The sequence below is a fragment of the Rhinopithecus roxellana genome, chromosome 1 (genome assembly GCF_007565055.1).
Source record: "Rhinopithecus roxellana isolate Shanxi Qingling chromosome 1, ASM756505v1, whole genome shotgun sequence".
NCBI lineage: Eukaryota > Metazoa > Chordata > Mammalia > Primates > Cercopithecidae > Rhinopithecus > Rhinopithecus roxellana.
In genome coordinates, this window is record NC_044549.1 from 49,847,368 (window position 1) to 49,871,098 (window position 23,731).

Genomic DNA, 23,731 nt, shown 5'->3' on the forward strand with positions numbered 1-23,731 from the left:
GTGCCAGGCCCAGACTCTAGTTTTTGCGTCAGTCATAACATTTCAAATTTCTATATTTTGGTGTTCTGAGTCATTCAGTGAATACTGCATTGTAAGCATTTTTAAATGTTATATTGTTTTCATGACTCAGAGTTTCTTTCTTTCAGAGTTAACATAATATATACTTCTTACAGAAAACTGTAAAGTTTAGACTAGATCCAGTGGCTCATGGCTGGAATCTCGCACTATGGGAGACTGAAAGGATCACTTGAGCCCTGAGTTCAAGACCAGGCTGGGCAACATAGCGAGACCCCATCTCTACAAAAAAATATAAAAATTAGCCAGGTGTGGTGGTGCACACCTGTGGCCCCAGCTACTTGGGAGGCTGAGGTGGGAGGATGGTTTGGTCCCGGGAGGCAGAGATGGCAGTGAGCTGAGATGGTGCCACTGCACTCCAGCTTGGGTGACAGAGCTAGACCCTGTTTCAAAATAAAAATAATCCTTCAGGGAGATCCCTCTAAGGGGTGTTATTTTCAGAAATGTTCATTTAGAATTGTGTCCATGTTGTTGAATCTAATCCTGATTATGTGGTAGCTGTTGCTGCAGCCACCATCTCACCCTCAAATACCCAACGTCCACTCTCATGATTTCCAGGGTTAAGGCCCAGTCCCTGGAGCCCAGATGCACAGGGTTCAAATCTTACCTCTGCCACTGACTAGATGTGCAATTTGAGGCAAAGCACCTAAACTGTCTTACAAATTCTTGTACAATGCTGAGAACAATACAAGTTTGCAGCAACCTCGCAATAAATACCAGCCCCCATCACCTTGGGTGGCTGTAGCCACCGATCTAATAGAAGTCTGAAGATTCTAGACATGAAAATTGAGCAGCCTTCAGCCACACATCTACTCACATCTGACAAAACACCATATTTGGCATCTATATGTGAATTTATGTCTTTTCTGCCCAAAGAGTTTACAGCGCCAAGTTGGTCAAGGATCAAGAAGAGATCAAGGACCATATTAGGTCTTAGACAAGGTAACATGAAGAAAATAAAAAACAACCACCACCACCACCACCACCACCACCACCACCACCACCACAACAAAACACCATTAGGGATGACAAGCTTGCATGTTTCCAGGCAGAGTAGCATTTGGATGATGAAAGTGCCCTGGGGAGAGTGTCTGGGTGTCAGGGTGATGCAGGGGTCCTGCTGACTCCATTCATGGTGCTGTCTCTGGCTGTGGGATGGAGTTTGAGCCTTGCTGAGGAGCGAGCCATGAGCGTTTTTTTTTTTTTGTTTTTTGTTTTGAGACGGAATCTCACTCTGTTGCCCAGGCTGGAGTGCAGTGGTGCGATCTCGGCTCACTGCAAGCTCTGTCCCCCAGATTTACGCCATTCTTCTGCCTCAGTCTCCCAAGTAGCTGGGACTACAGGTGCCCGCCACCAGGCCTGGCTAATTTTTTTGTGTTTTTTTTTTTTTTTAGTAGAGAAGGGGTTTCACCGTGTTAGCCAGGATGGTCTCGATTTCCTGACCTCATGATCTGCCCGCCTTGACCTCCCAAAGTGCTGGGATTACAGGCGTGAGCCACCATGCCCTGCTGCTGTGAGCCCTTTGACCTTGAAGTCTGCAGATGAAGTTGGCACTTGCAGGAAGGAAGGAAAAGACACTTGACCAAGACATAAATGGATAAGATCCTTCAGGCCAATGGAAGAACCTGAAAATTCTAGGATCTGACCCTGGGCCATGCTTGTGCAGTGAGCAGGCTGTGTTGACCAGAGTTCCTCAGTCATGTGCACACAATGAGGAGCCCCCCCTGGGGATCCTCTTGAAATTCCGATTCTGACTCAGGAGGTCTGGGGTAGAGGTTGAGGTTCTGCATTTTTGTATAGGCTCCTGGATGATGCCCACACCGCTGGCCCACAGACCACAAGTGGAGCAAGGCAGGAGCAGGCAGGCCCCACTCACCCGGCTCCAGGGAGCTCCCTCGGGGCCACCTGGCCACACTCTCCCCTCTCCCGGCCTCCTCTGCCATGTGCTACCTTCTCAATGAGCCACACCTCTCCTGCTTCCCTCCAACCAGCACAGACTGTGGAGCTTCCTGGCAGAGTGAAGGGCCAGAATACAGCAGATACAATTGTTGTGCTAAGAAACAAGTCTTTTAAAATGTGATATGAAAGGGAAACCTCCATGTCTGCAGCTTGTTCCCTGGACCGATTGCTCTGAGGTGACAGTGGCATTTTGTGTGGCCAGTCACTGAGGGGCACTGCCCTCCTGCAGGGGAGTCCCTGAAGCCCCAGCCCCAAGTGCGGCAAGGACAGGACCAGATCCCACTGTGGCATGTGGCCACAGCTGTAGACAGGGCTTCTTGCAGTGGGCCGCACCGTGGCCTGCTGAGAGCACACAGTGGACACGAACTGAGTCCAGAGCTTCCTCTGAACTGGGACTAAGCTCTCCAGTGGGGAATCATGGTCAGCAGCTACAGCCCCTGGGCAAGATGGGGCCTGGCCTCCTGCCTTCTGCAGGGTCATGGGAGTGTCTAGGAGCTCAGGGTCAGGGCCAGATGGCTGTTCCTGGGGCCTGGGGCTCCAGCTCAGGCTGTTTGGGAACAGGAACTCTTGGCTTGGAGAAGCCCATCACACAGCAGAAGGCCTGGAATGGTCAGTCTACGGGGAGCAGCTCAGTCTGAGGGTGGCAGAGCCTCGTGTGGCTGTGTGTGGCTGAGTTGGGAGAGTGGCCAGTGCTGGGCCCTCTCTAAGGAGCCAGAGGGCCACAAGGACTGTGGAAAGGGTCTGAGCGAGGGAGTCGGGACCTAGTGGCTAGGAGACTTGCTTGAGGACGCTCTGTGGCCACAAGGAGAGGCCAAGGCAGGACTAGGTCAGGAGGAGGCTGGGGCAGAGGCCCTGGCAGGTGGGTGGGCTGGGTGGGGATGGGAGTAGCCAGGATGTAGATGAGGACAGGGAAGGGCCCCCCTGCCTCCTGGTATCCCTGAGGGCGGGGCTGCCCAATCCCAGCCCTCAGTTGAGCCCGGAGGCAAATGTGTGCAGGGAGGAGAGGGGTCCAGGTTGGAGCTTTGGGAGCCCTTGGAGGGAGCAAGGCAGACTCGCCTCTGGGACCCAGCACCCAGCTTGGGTCTGCAGGTGGGGGCTCAGGAGTGAACATCATGGGGGCTTTGAGCAAGACCCTCTGGGCCCCAGACTCAGCTTCTATACTTTGAAGTCAAGGAGTGACTTGTGCTGTCTGAGTTTGCTCTGGGGTCTGGGCAGTCCTGTGGTTTAGGCAGAGGCCTCAGAGGGCCCTAGGGACAGACTGACCCTGGTCTGAGCGTCTGTGGAGTGTGGGGGTGACCGGGCTTGGACAGGCCTGGTTATGGGTTTGTCTTCCAAGGGGCACATGTGCACTCTAGTGCTTCCTGGCATTCAGAAGAGAATAGGGAATTCAGACATTAGGCCTTCCTTCTCCCTGGGAAGGATGGCAGTTGCCTGAGCCAGGCATGTCTTGAGAGTCAGAGCTCTGGGCCTTCCTCCTCCAGTCCCGTTTCAGGTCTTCAGTGCAGAAAGCACTGCCCTCCTGGGGTCTCTTCAGGGTTCCCCGGGATGCAAATGGGACAGGGAATCAGATCCCACATTTGAGGAAACCAAGGCCCAGAGAGGGGAAATGACCTGCCCAGTGCCACAGGTGAGGGCACACCTGGGTTTCAATGGCAGACTGCTCTGAGCCCCATCATGTCAGTTTGTCTCAGAGTCAGGCTTGGCAAGGGGGTGCAGCACTGCCAGGCCCCCCTCTTCTTCCTCAGGGTGACCAACCAGCAGCCCTGCTGTTTGAGAGTCCCTTTCAACAGAGAACCCCTTATTTGAGTGACCAGGAATAGACCCCTGATTATACTGGTGGGCGGGCTATGGATTTCCCGGGCTTCCCGGTGCCAGAGACCTGCTTCAGGCACTTACCTAACCTGAGCGTCTACTGTGTGCCTGGTAACATCTCTGCGCTGGTCACATCACAGGAGTGTTCTTAGGTCCTAACTCGGCATAACAACAGGTCAGAGACCCCCAACCCCCAGGCATAGGCCCTAAGCCCCTGGACACTGGGTTTTGTGTCTGAGAGGGGGTGGGAACACTTCTCTGTAGGAAATGTCTTCAGCCCAGGATCCAGGGGTGGGGGGAACCTCAACCATGGGGTGGTTGTTCCTGCCATCGTGGGATCAATATGGCTACAAGGCCCGGGCAAGGGACTCCTCATAGTGACGCTTCCCTCATGGGGAGGTCAGGGTGAGGGTGCCTGCCAATCATCAAAGAGCCCTCTCCAACACAAACCCAATGGGAGGAACCTGGGGTGTCCCTGGCAGAGAAGGGAACCAGCCCAAACTTCCTCTGCCCCTCAGGCACCGACTGCTTCTTGCTCAGGGGGTCCCCTAGGGGTTTAGGGACAGAGGGAAGGTCTCGCAGGGCTCTGGGCAGCAGACTGGCAAGGGGCAGCATGTCTGCCACCCTGGGCCTGGAGACTAGTTGAGGCACATGGCCACCTGGGCCGCCTCTGGGCTCAAAGATGAGAGAACCAGTCCTGGGCGCAGTGGCTTGTTATAGAAATCTGTTTAATGGTTTAGGAATGTGTACACTGGCTCTGCCAAGTTTCCATAAAGGCAACTTTTCCATGTTTTAAAAAATAGATTTGGTATAAAGATTTATATATTCATAAATAGGTGACATGAAAAATTACCAAATGCAAATAGAATACTTGGGCTGCCTGAAGCCCTGTTCACTCCAAGTCCAGGCCCTGCAGGGGTCAGAGAGTCCCTGCTGGAGGAGGCTCCAAGTCCAACAGCCTCTTAGGGAAGATAAACTGAATGCAATGCCTATTAGGAACCCTCCAGCTCCTTAAGCCAGCATCACACTGGCCCCACCCAGGCCTCAGCCCACCTTCCTCTGCTTCCCCCCACAGTCACCTCCACCCTTGCCCCCTCCCCTGCACTCCGGCCCCTGACCCCACCTGCTCCCACTCTTTGGCAATTTCTCAACAAAGTAAGAGATGACACTGTTCTCCCCCCCCAGAGCCTGGGCTGCTGGGAGAGCTTAGCCTGCCAAGGGGAGGAAACAAGCCGGTTTGTTTTGTCTCACACACTTCCCCATCTTCTCTCCCAGCTGTTTTAAGGACCAGAAGGGCAGTGGGGCCCCCTCCTGGTGGGATACAGCGGGGCAGGAGCCCCTGCAACCCCAGGTACAGGCCCTGAGCCTCTGACCAGCTTTTGTGCCTGAGAGAGGGTGGGAACGCTTCTAGGTAGGAAATGGCTTTAAGCCCAGAACCCAGGGGTAGGGGAACCTCGACTATGGGGTGGGTTGCTGCTGCCAAGGGGTACTAGGGGCAAGGCCCCAGGGTGGGGCCAGTTCTAGGAGCTGTGTCTAGCTAGGCCATCTGTGACCCCAAATGGCATGAATAAAAGGGCAGGTTGGTAAGAGCCAGGGGAGGGTATGGGGCAGGGAGACCAGGTTGGCCCAGACAGGACAGAGGTGCTCCAGGGACAGGATGCTCGAATGAAGCCAGGCAGAGCTGTGGGGCCTTTGAAACATCCTGAGGGCCCAGGCCTGCCACAGGGTGACCTGGGCAGAGAAGCCCAGAGGACAGCAAGGTGCCCAAATGAGAGGTCAGGGCTTCTGGGGTGGAGGGACAGGGGCACAGTAGCAGCAGGGGAAGGAATGTGGAGTCCCACGTGAGCCTGCCTTTCCAGGCCAAGCCCTTGGAGTGAGGCTGCTCCTGCCTGGGGGGCAAGAAATGGAGGTGGCTCACAGTCCCAAGGTGACAAATGAACCCATCACCAGTCAGCTACCATCCCTGTGAAGGAGCCAGGGTGGAGGGCCCTGTCCATGTCCTCCCTCCCCTCCTCCCTAAGCCCTGAGGAAGGTAACAGCCCCACCTGTGAGGCCGCGGCCTGGAAGCAGAGTCGGAGAGCTGGGCTTTTCAGAGGTGGGCAGTGGGTGGTGGTGGGCAGTACCAGTAACTATGCTCGGGTGGCTGGGACTTGCCCTGGAACTGAGGCTGAAATTCAGACAGGGAGTCCCAGGCCTTTGCTCCCAAGACCCCATGCATGCTCCCTGTTCCCCCAAAAACAGAGCGGCTCTGCAAGGACAGGCTTCGTGGGACTTCTCTTCCAGTGTGGGCCTGTGGTGAAAGACCAGCTCAGCCCCTCCTGACCATATGACCCCAGAAACATTCGCCCTAGCAGAAAGGTTGTGGGGCTGGAGGAAGGCACTTCCCACGACACATCTAGTCCCAGTGGGGTCTGAGGGCACCCCTCAGTGCCAGGAACTGTCTGCCCTGCAAGCAGAGCCCAGGCACTGCAGAGGTGCAGGGGCAGAGCCCAGACCCCACTCAGCTCCACTCGCCCCTGCCACAAGCAAAGCTGCTGAAGAAGGAAGCCAGGCAGCCTCGCCTCTGGTGTCCCCCAATCTGATGTACCCAGACTCCCCTCGGTGCAGGTGCCAGCCCCCCAGCTCCTGGCAGCCTTCCTCCCTTGCAGAACCAGGCTCAGCATTCCACAGGTAGCCTCCCTGCCCAAAAGCAAGCCTTGCAGGTGAGATGCTGGCTCCACCACCACCAAGCCCTTGCTTGTCTCAGTCTCAGCGGGGGAACCCGTCCGGGTCCCAACCCTGCCTCTTGGGTCACCGTGGCACTGCTGTAAGGCCTACTCTTGCCCTCAGCCAGGCCTGCTGGGAAAGTGTGTAGTGCAGAGGGCAGGGAAGCATGGGGGAGGCCTCTCACTGGCCCAGGGACTACCCTGAGCCCTGCCTGGCCTGGCCTGGGAGCTAGACCACGCCCCGACACAGCCCTGCTCATGGGTCCAAGAGCTGCTTATTTCTGGGGGCACCCATGCTGAGCAGGCTGTGAGGCAGAGCTGGGCTGACAGACGGACTGGGATTGGCTAGGGAAGATCACCTGGCCCCTCCAGTCCTAGCCCTGGCTCTCTTGTCAATGTGATACCTCTGAGCCACAGAGGACAATGCTGCTTCCCAGATCCCCCCACCCCACTTTTGCCTTCTAACCTTGGCACCCAGCTCAGGATGAGGCAGTTAAGGGCCCAGGGAATAAAATGGGCCAGGATAAGGACCGCCAGCCCCTCTCCTTTCTTGTCTAGGAGACTCGATTCTATAAACTAGACTGGGACCTACGCTCAGCTGGCAGGATTTCTGCTTGTGGGGTAAGGCTGGGTGCCTTGCGGTACCCTCTCATCCCTGAGCCTCAAGGATGCAAGCATGCAAGCTTCTACTTGGACCTTAAATGTCCACTTTCCCATATCATTCCCCCACCCGCCAAACTTTTGAGTGCTGGCACTGAAGGATTCGCTAATTTTGCAACCTGAGTGGCAAAACACTGGGCCCCGAGCCAGCAGACAGTCTCCACCTAGCTGTGGGCCATGACCCCATGCTGTCCCGATGAAAATGAGAAGCTACACGGAAAGCCAGAAAACCCAGGGGTCCTGATGAGGTCCTGATGAGGCAGTGAGCCAGGCCCCAGGGAGATGTCTGTGAGTGCTGCAGGGGCAGTGAAGGCAGGAAGCAGGTTCCCCACCTGGAAGGGGCTGGGGCTTCCCTGGAGCTGTGCTCAGGCACTGAGTCTGTGGGTCTCATGGCTCTTGCTCTGCTGCTCTGCGCAGAGCCCCAGGATGACCGGGAAGAACCCAGGGCACTGGGCACATCCCTGGAAAGCAGTAACCTGCTGCCACAGGTTAAGCAAACCCATGAGAGGAAACGGTCAGAGCCACCAGGCGTGGGACAGGGAGGACCACCAGCCCCTCCTACTGTGGCCCACACTGACGGGTTCAGGCCAGTCCTGGAATGTGAAGATTGTGGAGGGCCAGCTGCTGGCTGGCAGGGTGGCCCGTGAGGGTATCCTGCTTCCCCTTCCTCAAGGAGAGCCTCCATCCCACAGCCAGGCCACAGGATGCGGAGCTCCAGAGCTTCACCCGGCTGCTCTAGTCGCCAGTGCCCAGGAGGGCTGGCTCTGGAGGGCTGGGCTTGGCAGGCCGGGGAGAGCAAGGAGGTGGGGAGCTCCCAGCCTGCCGGCCCGGCCCCCGGTCAGCACCCGCAGCCCCAGCCTTCTCCAATGTCCTTGCTGTTCAGCTGGATGTGGTCAGGGCTCTTCTCGCTGAACAGTGGGCCTCCATGCCGCATGATGAGCTCCGTGGCCACCCTCAGGAAGGCCTCCTCCACGTTGCTTGAGTCCTTGGCAGACGTCTCAATGGCACACAGGATGTCATAGTGCTCAGCCAGGCTCTGTGCCTCGGCCAGGGAGACCTCCCGAAGCTCGCTGAGGTCTGACTTGTTCCCTGCAGAGGAAAGCCAGGGGCAGCATGAGGCCATGGGGGCTGGGCAAGCCCAGTCCCACCTGGGAGGGCCATGTTGGCAGCCCCACGCCACTCCCCTCCACCACTACAAATGGACACCCTGGCATGGTCATCTACCTTTCTTTAAAAAACCTTTTTTAGGCCGGGTGCAGTGGCTCATGCCTGTAATCCCAACACTTTGGGAAGCTAAGGCAGGGGGATTGCTTGAGCCCAGGAATTCAAGACCAGCCTGGGCAACACAGTGAGACCCCATCTCAATTTACCCAGCTCCTCCTAGAAGGTATGAGATGACTTCATTATGTTCCAAATGAGTTGTTAAATTGTTCCTTGACCCAATTTCTAGAATAACTTTTTAGAAGTCTCTACATGGCTGACTTTTGTAATGTAGTTATAAGGAAGACAAAAAAAAAAAAAGAGTCTGGGCCAGGGGCAGTGGCTCACGCCTGTGATCCCAGCATTTGGGAAGGCCGAGGTGGGTGGATCACCTGAGGTTGGAAGTTCAAGACCAGTCTGGCCAACAAGATGAAACCCCTTCTCTACTTAAAAAAAATAGAAAAAATTAGCCAGGCATGGTTGGCGAGGGCCTGTAATCCCAGCTACTCGGGTGCCTGAGGCAGGGGAATCACTTGAACTGGGCAGATGGAGGTTGCAGTGAGCCGAGATTGTGCCACTGTACTCCAGCCTGGGCAATAAGAGCAAAACTCCGTCTCAAAAGAAAAAAGGAGTCTGTAAAGATCTAAAATTTCCTTGGCAACCTTAATTGATATAGCAACCAGTTTCAAAGTGTGAAACTTATTTGGATCCTGATCTCAACAAACTGGAAAAAATAAAATGCATATGAATTTTATGAGCAATTATCAATCTGAATACAGACTGGCTATTTGATATTATTAAGGAAATGTCAGTATTTTTAGATGAGAAAATAATATTGCTGGTTTTTTTTAAGTGTTTACATATTTTGTAGGTTCATGCTGGAATACTGCCAGGTGAAATAGTTTGATGTGAATTTGTCTCAACACGAGGGAGGGGAGGTGACATTGTATAGATGAGAGGAGGTTGGACTTGAGTTGCTAATTGCTGAAGCAGGGTAATGGGTACCTGGGGGCTCATTATTATTCTATTCTAAGCCAGATATAGTGGCTGACACCTGTAATTCCAACTACTTGGAGGTTGAGACAGGAGGATTGCTTGAGGCCAGGAGTTCAAGATCAGCCTGGGCAACATAGCAGGACTGCATCTCTAAAAATATATGTATGTATATATGTATGTATAAATAAATACAAAAAATACTATTTTCGTAGCTGTATAAAATGTTCTATAGGCCAGGCATGGCGGCTCATGCCTGTAATCCCAGCACTTTGGGAGGCCGAGGTGGGCGGATCATGAGGTCAGGAGATCAAGACCATCCTGGTCAACATGGTGAAACCCCATCTCTACTAAAAATATAAAATTTCCATGCCAGGCAGGAATGTTTTTCAGAAATGTCCTGGATAAAAGGGAATTGGTAGCCAGGTGTGGTGGTGCGTGCCTACAGTCCCAGCTACTCAGGAGGCTGAGGCAGGAGAATTGCTTGAACCCGGGAGGTGGAAGTTGCAGTGAGCCAAGATCATGCCACTGCACTCCAGCCTGGCATCAGAGCGAGACTCCATCCCCCACGCCTGGCAAAAAAAAAAGGCAGGAAAATGGTTAGGCCAGGTGGGGAAAACTCTGTTCCTGCCAAGTGCTCCATGTCCCAGTCTATGGAAGGCAGGCCACATGGAACCAGGCACCACCCTCTTCCCACCTAGAGTCAGGTCCAGGCCCTGTCTGTACATCTGAGTCAGAAGAATCAACCAGTTGGCCCAGCTACTTGGGAGGCTGAAGCAGGAGAACCGCTTGAACCAGGGAGAGAGAGGTTGCAGTGGCTTTGGGGAGGTTGCAGTGGCTTTGCAGATCTTGCAGAACCAAGATCACACCACAGCGCTCCACCTGGGTCACTGAGTGAGATTCTGTCTCAAAAAAAAAAGAATCAACCTGTTGGGGTAAGGACCCCAGGGATAACATAAGAGCTAAAGAGCTTCTCCAGTCCAGGTCTGGGAAGGTTATATAGTAGGAAAACAAAGGTAAACAGCATCCTTCACAGCAGTAGTTCTCAAAGTGGGGTCCTTGGACCAGCAAGGTGGGTGTCACCTGGGAATTTGTTAGAAATACACATTCATGGGCCTCAACCAGCCCGCCTGGATCAGATGCTCTGGAGGTGAGGCCCTGCAGCTGCACTTGAAGAAGGCTTCTGTGAGATTCTGAGGCACAGAAGCCATCAGGTGTTCCTGCTCTGTGTGTGGCACAACACAGAAAGTCAGAAGCTTGAGGTCAGCAGGAGCAAACTCAAAGCCTACATGTGTATGCTCACAGCGGACCCGGATAAATCACTCCACTTTTCTGAGCCTCGCCCCAGGCCCTGTCAAATAAGGAGAAGCCAGGGTACAAGAGCTAAACCTTGACACATGTGAAGAACTGCAGGGCAAACTTCAGCTCCCTTTCTTCTTTCCTCTCATTCCAATGTTGAATATAACTTTCTATCTTTTTTTTTTTTTTTTTTGAGACAGAGTCTCGCTCTGTCGCCCAGACTGGAGTGCAGTGGCGCTATCTCGGCTCACTGCAAGCTCCGCCTCCCAGGTTCACGCCATTCTGCCTCAGCCTCTCCAGCAGCTGGGACTACAGGCGTCCGCCGCCACGCCTGGCTAATTTTTTAGTTGAGACGGGGTTTCACCATGTTAGTCAGGATGGTCTTGATCTCCTGACTTCGTGATCTGCCTGCCTTGGCCTCCCAAAGTGCTGGGATTACAGGTGTGAGCCACCACGCCCAGCCTTGAATATAACTTTCTAAGTGATTAGCGGGATCAGGATTTGCAAAACCATGGCTCAAACTCTGGCTGGGACTCCCTCTGGACTCAGGGTTACCCTGTGTTTAAAAAGCAGAGGGATGGCCGGGCGCGGTGGCTCAAGCCTGTAATCCCAGCACTTTGGGAGGCCGAGATGGGCGGATCACGAGGTCAGGAGATCGAGACCATCCTGGCTAACACGGTGAAACCCTGTCTCTACTAAAAATACAAAAACTAGCCGGGCGAGGTAGCGGGCGCCTGTAGTCCCAGCTACTCGGGAGGCTGAGGCAGGAGAATGGCGTAAACCCGGGAGGCGGAGCTTGCAGTGAGCTGAGATCCGGCCACTGCACTCCAGTCCGGGCGACAGAGCGAGACTCTGCCTTAAAAAAAAAAAAAAAAAAAAAAGCAGAGGGAGGCAGGGACAGGTAGAGTGATGGGATTTGTGGTCCCGAGGAACCCCCCACTCACCGATCAGTAGCTGTACAATGTTGGAGCCGGCGTACTTCCTCACATCCTCAATCCAGTGAGGCACTGACAGGAAGGAGCTCCTCTTGGTGATGTCGTAGGCAAGGATGGCCCCATTGGCACTGCGGTAGTAGCTCTGGGTGATGGTGCGGAACCGCTCCTGGCCAGCCGTGTCCCAGATCTGCAGCTAAAGAAATAGGGTTCCTCAGTGAACCCAGTGGCACAGTCTGAACATGGGGACAGGCAGAGTGACCCCACAGACCCACACCCAGAGCTGTGGTTCCACTGGGCTAGGTGGCCTTCTGAGCCCTTAGAAAGCAACTCAGTGGCTCAACCTTGTTGGAAAACTGGGGAAGCAAAGGGAAGGTGAGCAGCCCCTGTCCTGGCCCTCTAGGGTCCCCGGGGAATAGTTGAGGAAGGGGTATATTCTGAGCTGGCCCAGGTCCTTTGTGTGCCCCTCTGTGTGCCCCTCTCCCCTCAGCACTGGGCCCACTGCTGGGAACACAGAACCACCAGTGCTCAAGCGACTGGCGGCTGGAAAGCTGGCTCCAGGTGTACTGCGCGGCCAGCAGTGCACAAGGCCAGGTCCCCTCCCCTGCAAGAGCATCATGTACCCAGCTATGTGTGAGGCTCCTCCAGCATTAGGGTTCCCTCAGGACTCTACAGCCTGGTGATGAGGGCTGTGGGAAAGGTGACTGGTGGTGGCAATGGGCAGAGTCCTCCCATGGGGCCTTTGAGTACAAGGCAGTTCCCATCAGCTGACCCAGCTTGGCCAAAGCAAGGAGCTTGGGGGCTTTTTCCACCCATGTCTTCATTTCACACCTACTCTGCCCCACCTCCCACCAGACGTGGGCTGTGGAGGAGAGGTGCCCGTGGGCGGGAGGAGCTTCCCTAGCAATCTTTTAGAAGCAGAGTCTGGCAGGATGGATACCAGGCTGGGCAGGGGCAGAGGTCTGTGTAGGGCTACTCCGGGCAGAGATCACCAGCCAAGGCGCATATGCCAGGGCTCTCGGTGACCAAACGCCTCAGAGACTGCCTGTGCCTTCTCTGCCCCACCAATCACAGGTTCTCGTGGCTCTCTGAAGACAGACACCCAGCTTGTGGCATGTGCCGAGCTGCAGGTCCATCAGCCCCCTTTGCAGGCACAAACACTCAGGGTGCCTATTTACCTAGTTCTCAAGGTATGTGAGAAAGGTCTTCCTCTCAAGGTCTGTCTGGGGTGGGGAAAGGCCACAGAGGCCCAGACAGTTCCTGAAGGCAGGGCCTCTGTCCCTGGCACTGTGGAGGTGACCACCATTTCCCCAGCCCCAACACAGAGAAGTCTGAGAGTGAAAGCTCTGGGCCACAATGTGCCAAATACGACCCCTCTTTTCTGAGTTGTTTTCTGAGTTGTTCCATTTACTCCTCAGTAAATGGCTCCAAGAAAACCAGGCCTATGTTCCATAGTTCATGCGTCTAGCAGCTCACGCATGGCAACATGGGGTGACGTGCAAGGTTTATGTGTGCACCACCCAAGTCTGGGAACTGAAAGTTCCTCTACCTAAAGAAGTCAACCTCTGGTGTGGAGAAAACTCGTCTCCACACATAACACGAAAGATACCAGCCAAACAACAGCAAAAACGCAACACAGAAGAAACAACACAGAGGCAAAGTCCTCAAACAATCATCAGTGTTTCAGAAATAGGGAAAGATTCATGGAACAAGAAAAGAATACTATCTTTTTCGGCGAGGGGCATTCAGAAAGAAAAAAGAGCTCAATTAAAAATATGATAACATACATGAAAAATGCAGGATCAGGGTTGGAAGACAAAGTTGAAGAAATCCCTCCAAAGTAGAGAAAAAATACCAAGAAATGGAAAAGAAAGAAAATAAAATTGTGAGCCAGGCGTGGTGGCTCACGCCTGTAATCCCAGCACTTTGGGAGGCTGAGGCAGAAGGATCACCTGAGATCAAGAGTTCGAGACCAGCCTGGCCAACATGGTGAAACCCCATCTCTACTAAAAACAAAAAAGTTAACCGGGTGTGGTGGTGCACGCCTGTAATCCCAGCTCGGGAGGGCTGAGGCAGGAGAATTGCTTGAACCTGGGAGTCAGAGGTTCCAGTAAGCCAAGATGGCGCCACTGCACACCAGCCTGGATGACAGAGTAAGTGAGACCGTCTCAAAAACAAAAAAGAAAATTAAGAACCAGGCTTGGAGAGCAGGATAATCAGAATTTCAGAAAAAGAGAACAATAAAATCAAGGAGAGGAAATCAAGTATTTCAAGAAAAGTATCCAGAATTCACTGGGGCCCACCAGGCAAACACACACAATGGAGCAGAGCAGACCACACTGCATCCATGGGCGGAAATTCCAGAACAACAGGCAAGAAGAAAGAATACAAAAGACCCATGTGGCATTAGACAGCCAATGAAACAATGCCTTAAAATGAGGAGAAAAATTATTTCCAACCTAGAATTCTCTACCCAACCAACCAGTAGTCAAGAGTGAGGGTTTAACTAAGGCATTCCCAGACATACAGTCCTCGAAAAATTCACCTTCCTGCCACCCTTCCTCAGGGAGTGACTGAAAGTTCCTCTACCTAAAGAAGTCAACAAAAAATAAGAAAATGTGGGATCCAGAAAACAGAAAGTTCAACTGAAAGGGGGGCAAAGGGAGATGCCAGGATGATGGAAAGAGAGATAGATCCCAGGATAATACCTGAGCAGCAGCCTAGACATCAGCCAACCTGGAGCCGGTCAGAGGGCTCCTGGAGCAGCTTCCAACCATGGCAGCATCACTGGTGGCAGAGTAGCCCTCCCTCCACACACACCACAGGACTGGAGAAAATATATGAGGCTGTCATTTTTGAAATGTAGACAACAAGCAGCAAGAGACCATAACCCCTAAAAGAGGAAAAACTCATGAAAGGCACCTCATGATCATCGTGATGCTCTACCTGGGAGTTTCCTGACCATGGGGCTAGAATCCAAGCAGAGCACAGTGGTCCCACTGAGCTAAGGAGGCAGAGATCAGGGTCTGGAGCAGATTATGTGATGAAATGAGAAGACATATGTAGGGGGAGCCCAAAAGTCTATGTGAGGTGTCCCAGTGAGCCTTGACCAGAGAGTGCCCCTTCCAGAGTTGAGAACAGACCAGAGATAGAGGTTCAGGAGTGCCAGGGGATGCTGAAGTTCCAAGCCAGACACAGTGAAGAGGCCTCATTAGTGTCTCATCAGTGCCCCATATATGAGCTGAGATATCAGAATGTCACTATGGGTGAGGACCATGCCTAAAGAAAGGCCTCAACAGACCTGCCCTAACCAACATAAGCCTTGGGTTTGGAGGTTGAGTTCTGCCACATTAGAGAGGCTCAGAAACACCTTAGTCTTTCCACATATCCACCCTAACAAAACATAAAAAAAAAAAAAAAAGGCCTAAACAAACAACTTCAAGGTGATCTGCCAGTAACTGAACTGACTACTAGGACAAGAATCAACACTCTTCTAAAAAAGGTAACAGAATCCAGAGTCCCGTTAAGTTATCAATCATAATTCCCATATACTATTGAAAACTGCTAAACATGTAAAGAAACAGGAAAATATGAACCACAGATAGGGAAAAAGCAATCTACTGACACTGATGCCAAAATGGTCCAGATATTGCATTTAGTAGGGAGACTTTAAAGCAGTGATTTTAAATATGTTCAGAAAATTACAAGGAAAGTATGTTTAAAGAATTAAAGAAAAATATCATCAAAATGAGTGGACGAATAGGGGATTTAAGGAAATAAATGAAAATTATTTCTTAAAACATTAAAAAATGTTTTATTAAACTATTTATTATTATTAAAATTACTGGCTGGGTGCAGTGCTGCACTGCCCATAATCCCAGCACTTTGGGAGGCCAAGGCAGGTGGATCACCTGAGGTCAGGAGTTGAAGACCAGCCTGGCCAACATGGTAAAACTCCATCTCTACTAAAAATACAAAAATTAGCTAGGCGTTGTGGTATGCTCCTGTAATCCCAGCTACTTGGGAGGCTGAGGCACGAGAATCCCTTGAACCTTGGAGGCAGAGGTTGCAGTGAGCCCAGATCACACTACTGCACTCCAGCCTGGACAACAGAGCAAGCCTGTCTCAAACAAAAATATAGATGTTAAACTTAATTTTTTTTTGTTTTTGAGATGGAGTCTTGCTCTGTCGCCCAGGCTGGAGTGCAGTGGCGCGGTCTTGGCCCACTGCAACCTCTGCTTCCCGGGTTCATGCCATTCTCCTGCCTCAGCCTCCCAAGTAGCTGGGACTACAGGTGTCCGGCTAATTTTTTGTATTTTTAGTAGAGACGGGGTTTCACTGTGTTAGCCAGGGTGGTCTCGATCTCCTGACCTCGTGACCTCGTGATCCGCCCACCTCAGCATCCCAAAGTGCTGGGATTATAGGCATGAGCCACAGTGCTTGGCCTTAATTTTTGTTTTGAGACGGAGTTTTGCTCTGTTGCCCAGGCTGGAGTGCAATGGCACGGTCTCGGCTCACCGCCACCTCCTCCTCCTGGGTTCAAGTGATTCTCCTGCCTCAGTCTCCTGAGTAGCTGGGATTCCTGGGCATGCGCCATCACACCCGGCTGATTTTGTATTTTTGGTAGAGACGGGGTTTCTCCATGTTGGTCAGGCTGGTCTCAAACTCCCGACCTCAGGTGATCCGCTCGCCTTGGCCTCCCAAAGTGCTGGCGCAATGAGCCATTGCGCCTGGCCTAAACTTAATTTTTAAATGAGTGGAAATTCGAGAACTAAAAATTATAATAAGTGAGGCTGGGTGCAGTGGCTCACGCCTGTAATCCCAGCACTTTGGGAGGCCGAGGTGGGCGGATCACAGGGTCAGGAGATCAAGACCATCCTGGCTAACACGGTGAAACCCCATCTCTACTAAAAGTACAAAAAATTAGCCAGGCGTGGTGGCGGGTGCCTGTGGTTCCAGCTACTCGGGAGGCTGAGGCAGGAGAATGGCATGAACCCGGGAGGCCGGAGCTTGCAGTTAGCTGAGATCGTGCCACTGCACTCCCACCCGGGCAACAGAGCGAGACTTCGTCTCCAAAAAAAAAAAAAAACAAAAAAACAAAACAACAACAACAAAAAAAAACTTATAGTAAGTGGAAAATTCACTGGATGAGCTTAATAGCAGATTACAGATGGCAGAAAAAAAAAAATCAGTGAACCTGAAGAAAAATCAATAAAGAGTTAATATGAGGAAGGGGAAAAAAGATGGAAGAAAATGAATAAAATTGCAAGGATATGTGAGATAATACCAAACTGTCTCATACTCACATAATTGCAGTTCCAGGAAAAGATAGTGATAATGGGGGGAAAATACTCAAAGAGCTAATGTTAGTGGCTGAAAAATCTCCAAATCTGATGAAACACACCTGGCTTAAAGATCCAAGAAGCTCAGCAAACCCCAAGCAGAAAAAATACAAAATACACCAAAGCAGATCACAGTCAGACTGACAGAAAACAAGAATAAAGGGGAAATACGAAAAACGGTCTCATAAAAGACATATTCCATACATGGGAACAATACAAATGAGAAATAACCACTTCTCAGAATAATGGAGGCTAGAAGACAATGCTGAGAAGTGCTAAAAAGAAAAAAAAAGTGCGGAAAGAAAAAACTCTCAACGCTGAAGTCCTTGTCAAACAAAATTTTCCCTCATAAGACGGTAAAATCAAGACATTTTCAGATAAATGGAAGTAGAGAGGAAAAAAGCTGCCCTTCAAGAAATGCCAGATGGTACCACCGCACTCCAGCCTGAGCAACAGACTGAGACCCTATTTCAAAAGAAGAGCTGGAAGTGGCTGCTGTAGGGCAGGGGGTTGGCAGTATCCTAAAACCTTCTGCTATCAATCCTTGTAGAACCAAATGACTCCTCAAGCCATAGGCAAGTGTAAGTTTGCTTAAAATAAAAACTAAATGAAAAACCAACAAAATAACTACTGATTAAGGCATGTAGGTCAATCGGCCGGTCAACTGTGGGCAGTAATGGAGAAGATATTTTGGGAAAGTAGACCCTTCCTATGGCTGGTAGTATTCCCATCCTATTCCCCCAAATTAGAGGAAGGGAAGGATACAGGGTAGCAGTGGTACTCTGGGGCCAACAAGCCTGAGCTCATGACCTGATGCTCTGTCACCAGCTTTGTGTCTCTAGGCTAAAACTTCATTCTGTTTTTCTTTTTTTTTTTTTGAGACGGAGTCTCGTTCTGTCACCCAGGCTGGAGTGCAGTAGCGTGATCTCTGCTCACTGCAACTTCTGTCTCCCAGGTTGAAGCAATTCTCCTGCCTCAGCCTCCCGAGTAGCTGGGATTACAGGCGTGTACCACCACACCGGGCTAATTTTTGTATTTTTAGTAGAAATGGAGTTTCGCCATGTTGGCCTGGCTGGTCTCGAACTCAGGTGATCCACCCACCTCGGCTTCCCAAAGTGCTGGGATTGCAGGCATGAGCCGCCGTGCCCGGCCATTCTGTTTTTCATCCATACAAAAAGGTGCTGTCAGAGTCAAATTACCAAACCCTTATGCCCAAGTGCTAGCATGGAGAAGGTGCTGATAAATGCATCCGTTTAACAATATTTATTGAGCTATTATAATTTTGTGGCAAACGTTCTTAATATACACAAAAGAACTTTAATGCAAAGGAGAATATATAAAGTACCAAAAGAAATATATATTGGGCTGTGTACATGAGTCGTTCATTTTTCATTCAACATGTGGTGAGCTCCTGCCTTGTCCCAGTCTCTGCTCTGATAACTGGGGATTTAGCAGGGAATGGAGCAAAACCAGCTCCATTCTAGTAAGAGGAGACAGAATGTGCCACAGATCCTTTTAAAAGGTGATCATGAGCATGCTACAGAACGTGAAAGTCAGGGAGAGAGCCTCAGGGGTGGGTGCCAGCCTACTTGACGATCTGAGAAACTGAGCTGAGGCCTGAGTGATGAAGAGCCAACCACAGGGACGGTGTTTAGGCGGGGGAAAAGGGCGAAGGCTCAGAGGCAGGAGGGTGCTTACTGTGCTAGAGACACAGAAAGGTCAGGGTGGCCAGATGGACATGAAGAAGGAAACTGGGAGGAGACATGTTCAGAGACATGGGCCAGAGCCACAGCATATAGGATCTTGCAGGCCAAAGTCAAGATTGTGGATTTCATTTTTCTTGCAATGTGAAGTCACTGGAGATTGTCTCAGGCAGGGAAATATGAGCCAGTCTCCTCTTTTCTCCCACTCACATATCTTATCAGTGCACCCTACACTCCAGCCACAGCTGCAACAACCAGCTTTGTACACACACAAAGGCCTGCCCACACCGCACCCCTCACTCCCTGCCTGGGAGCATCTCTGAGTCTGGCCAGGGAGTCCTGTCGGAAACCACTATGTGCTCATGCCTCCATGACCCAGAAGAGAGGGGCCTCTCCAACCTAGGGATCACCCGTGACTAACGGAAACAGGGATAAAGCTCTCCTCTCCCACCTCTCAGAGGGACCACTGTGAGACACTTCCTCATGCACCTTGCAAAGTCCTCAGGGTCAAGACCACTGCCTATGGCAGCTAACTGAAAGATGCAGCTCTATCTAAGCCTTGCGTCCTTCCCCAGGCCAGTCTCCAAAGCAAAAGCCAAGCATGTGAGCCCTTCTCTTGGGCTCTGTTTTCCAGGGGAAGCCCGGACTAAGACAAGATGTGCTCTGGTTTTTTTTTTAAATGTCATGGCCAGACACAGTGGCTCACACCTGTAGTCCCAGCACTTTGGGAGGCCGAGGCAGGTGGAACATGAGGTCAGGAGATCGAGACCATCCTGGCTAACATGGTGAAATCCCGTCTCTACTAAAAATACAAAAAATTAGCTGGGCGTGCTGGCAGTTGCCTGTAGTCCCAGTTACTCAGGAGGCTGAGGCAGAAGAATGGCGTGAACCCGGGAGGCGGAGCTTGCAGTGAGCTGAGCTCGCACCACTGCATTCCAGGCCTGGGTGACAGAGCAAGACTCCATCTCAAAAAAAAAAAATAATAATAATCACTCAGGTCACTGGGTGGAGAACAGTCCTGTCATGGGATCACAGAGAGGGCTTAGTGTAACAGGCAGCTTGATCACTTCACCCATGCCTACTATATTCCAAAAGAGGAGGGAGAAGCCAAGCCTGGAGAGCCCCTTCCCCAGACCAGACCCCTCTTCACCCCAACCAAGCCAGCTGGCATTAGGCAGCACCCAAAGGAGGCTGGATGAGAGTTGAATGCCTCTGATCTGCCACTTTAGCTACGCTACTTGAGAAACAGGCAGGTGACAAGACACAGCAACCAGGAACCATCATACCATCTATTGGAGAGGCCAGGCCTAGGCTCAGTGTCTCAGAAGGCAAGCAGACCCACCCTGTGGACTTGTGGGGGTCCTGGCCATCTCACTTGTCCTTGCCACTGCCTGTAGGCAGAGACCAGGAGCCGACATTATAGAGGAAAGAGGGAGGCTCTGAGGGGTGCCAGGACTCAGCCAAGGCATCCCAACGCAGAGTCCTGGACTCCAGGCTGGCTGTCTCTCTGCCTTGGGAGAGGCTGGGACTAGCAGGGACACATGGGCTCTGAGTCCCCACTGCATCTGCCCTAGCTGTGCCCTCCTCCTGCCCACTTATCCCCACCTCCCTACTGCTACTCCAGCCTCTTACCAGGGTCTACACAAACGGCCTCAGGTCCGTCTCCACACCTCCACTTCACCCAGTCCATCTTCGGCACATAGCACAGGGAGGCTTCTGAAACAGTGCTAGGATCTTGTAACTCCTCTGCCCTCAACCCTTGGGAAGCAACCCCAGGATCTGCCTCTAGCTGCCTGCTTGCCATTCCTAGAGTATTGCAAGGCCTCTGCATCAAGGACATTGCCCTTGGTGTTCCCTGTCTGAAAAGCTCTCCCAGACGCCCATGTGACTGGCCTCCTCATTCATTCCCATCTATGCTTTTTTTTTTTTTTTTTTTTAAGATGAAGTCTCACTCCGTCACCCAGGCTGGAATGCAGTGGTAAGATCTCGGCTCGCTGCAACCTCCGCCTCCCAGGTTAAAGTGATTCTGCTGCCTCAGCCTCCCAAGTAACTGAGATTACAGGTGTTTGCCACCATGCCCGGCTAATTCTTGTATTTTTAGTAGAGACAGGGTTTCACCATGTTTATCAGGCTGGTCTTGAACTCCTGACCTTGGTGATCCGCCCGCCTTGGCCTCCCAAAGCACTGGGATTACAGGCGTGAGGCACCGCACCTGACCAAGAGGCCTTTCTTAAAAGAGCAGTCCCATCCTGTCCCAACCCCAATTTATTTTTCTTTAGTGCCTCTTCACCACCTGACATGCACACACACACACGCACACACACTTTTTAAATGTTTACTCTCTCTGCCTCATGAGTTCCACAAGGGCACAGGCCGCATCAGTCTAGTTTTCTGCAATCTGCACAGCACCTAGCACAGTGCCTGGCATGTAGAAGGTGCCTGACAGAAACATAATCTGGAGGAATCAGTACTGAGGACCATTTTGCCTGGGAAGCCTTTTACACTGCCAGTTGAATGAGCTGCACACTGTTATGGCTAAGAGTGTTTTTCACTGCCCAGAGGACATAAATGGCCTTAAACCGCTGAAAACATCTGCCAAGTTGAGAATGGGAACCCCACTTTCTCTACTCCCCACACCCAAGCCCTCCTCCTGCACACTCCCCTGACCAGCCACTAATCTGACCAGCTAACAGGGACTCTAAACTGTGAATGAGCTCCAAGCCCTCTCACCTAGCACATCACCAACTATTTGAACTTTTCCCAGTAGGCTTGTCTTAAAATTGACCTTCAGGGAAGGGTGAAGTCCAGAAGCATCTGCTGGACCCAGAGGGTATGGGTAGGGCCTAATTAGGAAAGAAAAGGGCTACCAGAGTGTATATGCTCAGAAAAGCAGCACTCCCCCTCCTCTCCCACTCAGCAAGGGTTGGCAGGTAAGTTTCATATGGGGTGGGCTGTCAATCACTGCCTCAGTGGGGAAGCACGTGTTGGGTGAGGGATGAGGCTTCTTTCCTTTTCTAAGCTCCAAACATAACTCCCAGCTTATACTATAGTATACTCAGACTCCCTCTGAGTCTCCACACTCATGACAAAGCAGTGCTGTTCTCACCATTATCTTTTCTGGGATAAACTGCATTCATCTTAACCTTTTGGTGCACTCCTACCTACCCTTCAGGACCCCAGTTCAAAAGTCTCTCATTTTCCCTGACACCATGGGCCCGTGGCCCAACCCTGAGCAGAATTAACTCTTCTTTCCTTCATGTTCCCATAACTGTTTACTCTTGCCCCTACAGCAACACACATCACAGAGTGGGTGATCCATCTAAGTCAAATGTCCCACACTGTTGGGCTTTGGGGCCAGATGAGGAACATAAAAGGCAGTAAGAAGACAGGTGGGACCTGTCTGGCAATTAGAAAAGGATATGCTATCTAAAACAAGTTCAATAGTGGGACCTGCTGGCAATTAGAAAAGGATATGCTATCTAAAACAAGTTCAATAGTAACAAACCAGGCAACTACCCTTCTGCTGGCCAAACAAAACGGGCTTTAGGCTAGGTGTGGTGGCTCACTTTGGGAGGCTGAGGTGGGCAAATCACCTCAGGCCAGCAGTTCAAGACCAGCCTGGCCAACGTGACAAAACCTTGTCTCTACTAAAAATACAAAAATTAGTTGGGCAAGATGGTATATGTCTGTCATCCTGGTTACTTGGGAGGCTGAAGCACGAGAACTGCTTGAACCTGGGAGGTGGAGGTTGCAGTGAGCTGAGATCGTGCCACTGCACTCCAGCCTGGGCAACAGAGTGAAACTCCATCTCAAAAAACAAACAAAAAAAACCCACAAAAAAAACGGGGCTAGGCGCAGTGGCTCATGCCTGTAATCCCAGCACTTTGGGAGGCAAGGCAGGTGAATCACCTGAGGTCAAGAGTTCAAGAGTAGCCTGGCCAACATGGTGAAACGCTGTCTCTACTAAAAATACAAAAATTAGCTGTGCATGGTGGTGGATGCCTATAATCGCATCGAGGAGGCTGAGGCAGGAGAATCACTTGAACCTGGGAGGCGGAGGATGCAGTGAGTCGAGGCCACGCCATTGCACTCTAGCCTGGGCAACAGGAGTGAAACTCCATCTCAAAAAAAAAAAAGTTAACATTAAAAAAACAAAAAAAAAGCGGGCTTTGTAGTGGAAACTGACCTCGGGCTACTGCTTGGCTCCTGGTTCCTATGTCCATCTCTTGCCATCAGGAATGGATTCCCTAAGGAGAAAGACCCTGTCTTATTCCTCTTGACACCATCAATACTTGCACAATGCCTGCAGAGAAGGGCCTCAACACATCAGCAGTCCGCTGTGGGCAGGTCCCAGGAGTCAGGCCCATGCAGCGGGGCTGAAAGCTGCTTTCCAGGGATTCCTGGTTCACGTTCCCACTGAGTGAATTCAGATGTGCCCCAGTGGGAAATCAATCCTGCCTACTAGGTTAAAAGCACTCCTGAAGCTCGGCTCTGGGACCTGTGTCCAGCATCTGTCCCTCCCAACGGAAACAGGAAGGTTTTATTTGACAAGACTTTCTCCTGAGTAACGAAGCAGGCGGTGGGAAGTTCCTTGCTTCTTCATATTAGAGAAGGACTTTGGAAAAGTTAGTTCTCAAGACAAACTCTGAAAACTGGTCAGACTGACCCAAATACAAGTTCCTGAGCTATTTTTCATTGCGTCTTGGGATGTGGTGAGTCAAACCAGGAGATGGAGTTTGTGGGCCGTGCCAGCTCCTGACTGCCACTGTCCCTCCTCCCACCTGTGCTGCGGTCCTCCAGGGAAGGGTTTGGCCCTGGGCTCGCAAGCAGGCCACAAGCCAGGGAATGAAGCACTGTGAAGTGCCACGGTAAGACAGCAAAACCTCTAGCATATTAACCGGCTAAGGACACAGCCTGCCACCATCTGGCCAGACAGGTGGAGAGAGACCAAAGTGAGGACAAGAAAGGTAAGACTAGGCTGTACCAGCAACATAGGCTGGCGGCAGGCAGAGCAGACTACAATGCATGCAGTCTGGTGTCAGGGGGCACAA

At 51.6% G+C, this 23,731-nt stretch overlaps 1 protein-coding gene across 3 annotated transcripts in view; it reads right to left on the reverse strand.

The window, feature by feature from the left end:
- Positions 1–4,553: 4,553 nt before the first annotated feature.
- The window catches only part of RAB43 (RAB43, member RAS oncogene family), a 39,320-nt gene continuing 20,142 nt past the window's right edge, over positions 4,554–23,731 (reverse strand). Inside the window, exons 2-3 of one of the 3 annotated variants that reach the window (XM_010354715.2) lie at positions 11,648–11,831; positions 4,554–8,300 (exon numbers count right to left, since the gene is read on the reverse strand). In XM_010354715.2, the coding sequence (XP_010353017.1) occupies positions 8,050–8,300; positions 11,648–11,831 (435 nt within the window). In that variant the 3' untranslated portion in view covers positions 4,554–8,049. Of the gene's footprint in view, positions 8,301–11,647; positions 11,832–23,731 lie in introns of those variants that run through there. The other 2 variants (XM_010354720.2, XM_010354727.2) reach the window with 2 other exon arrangements.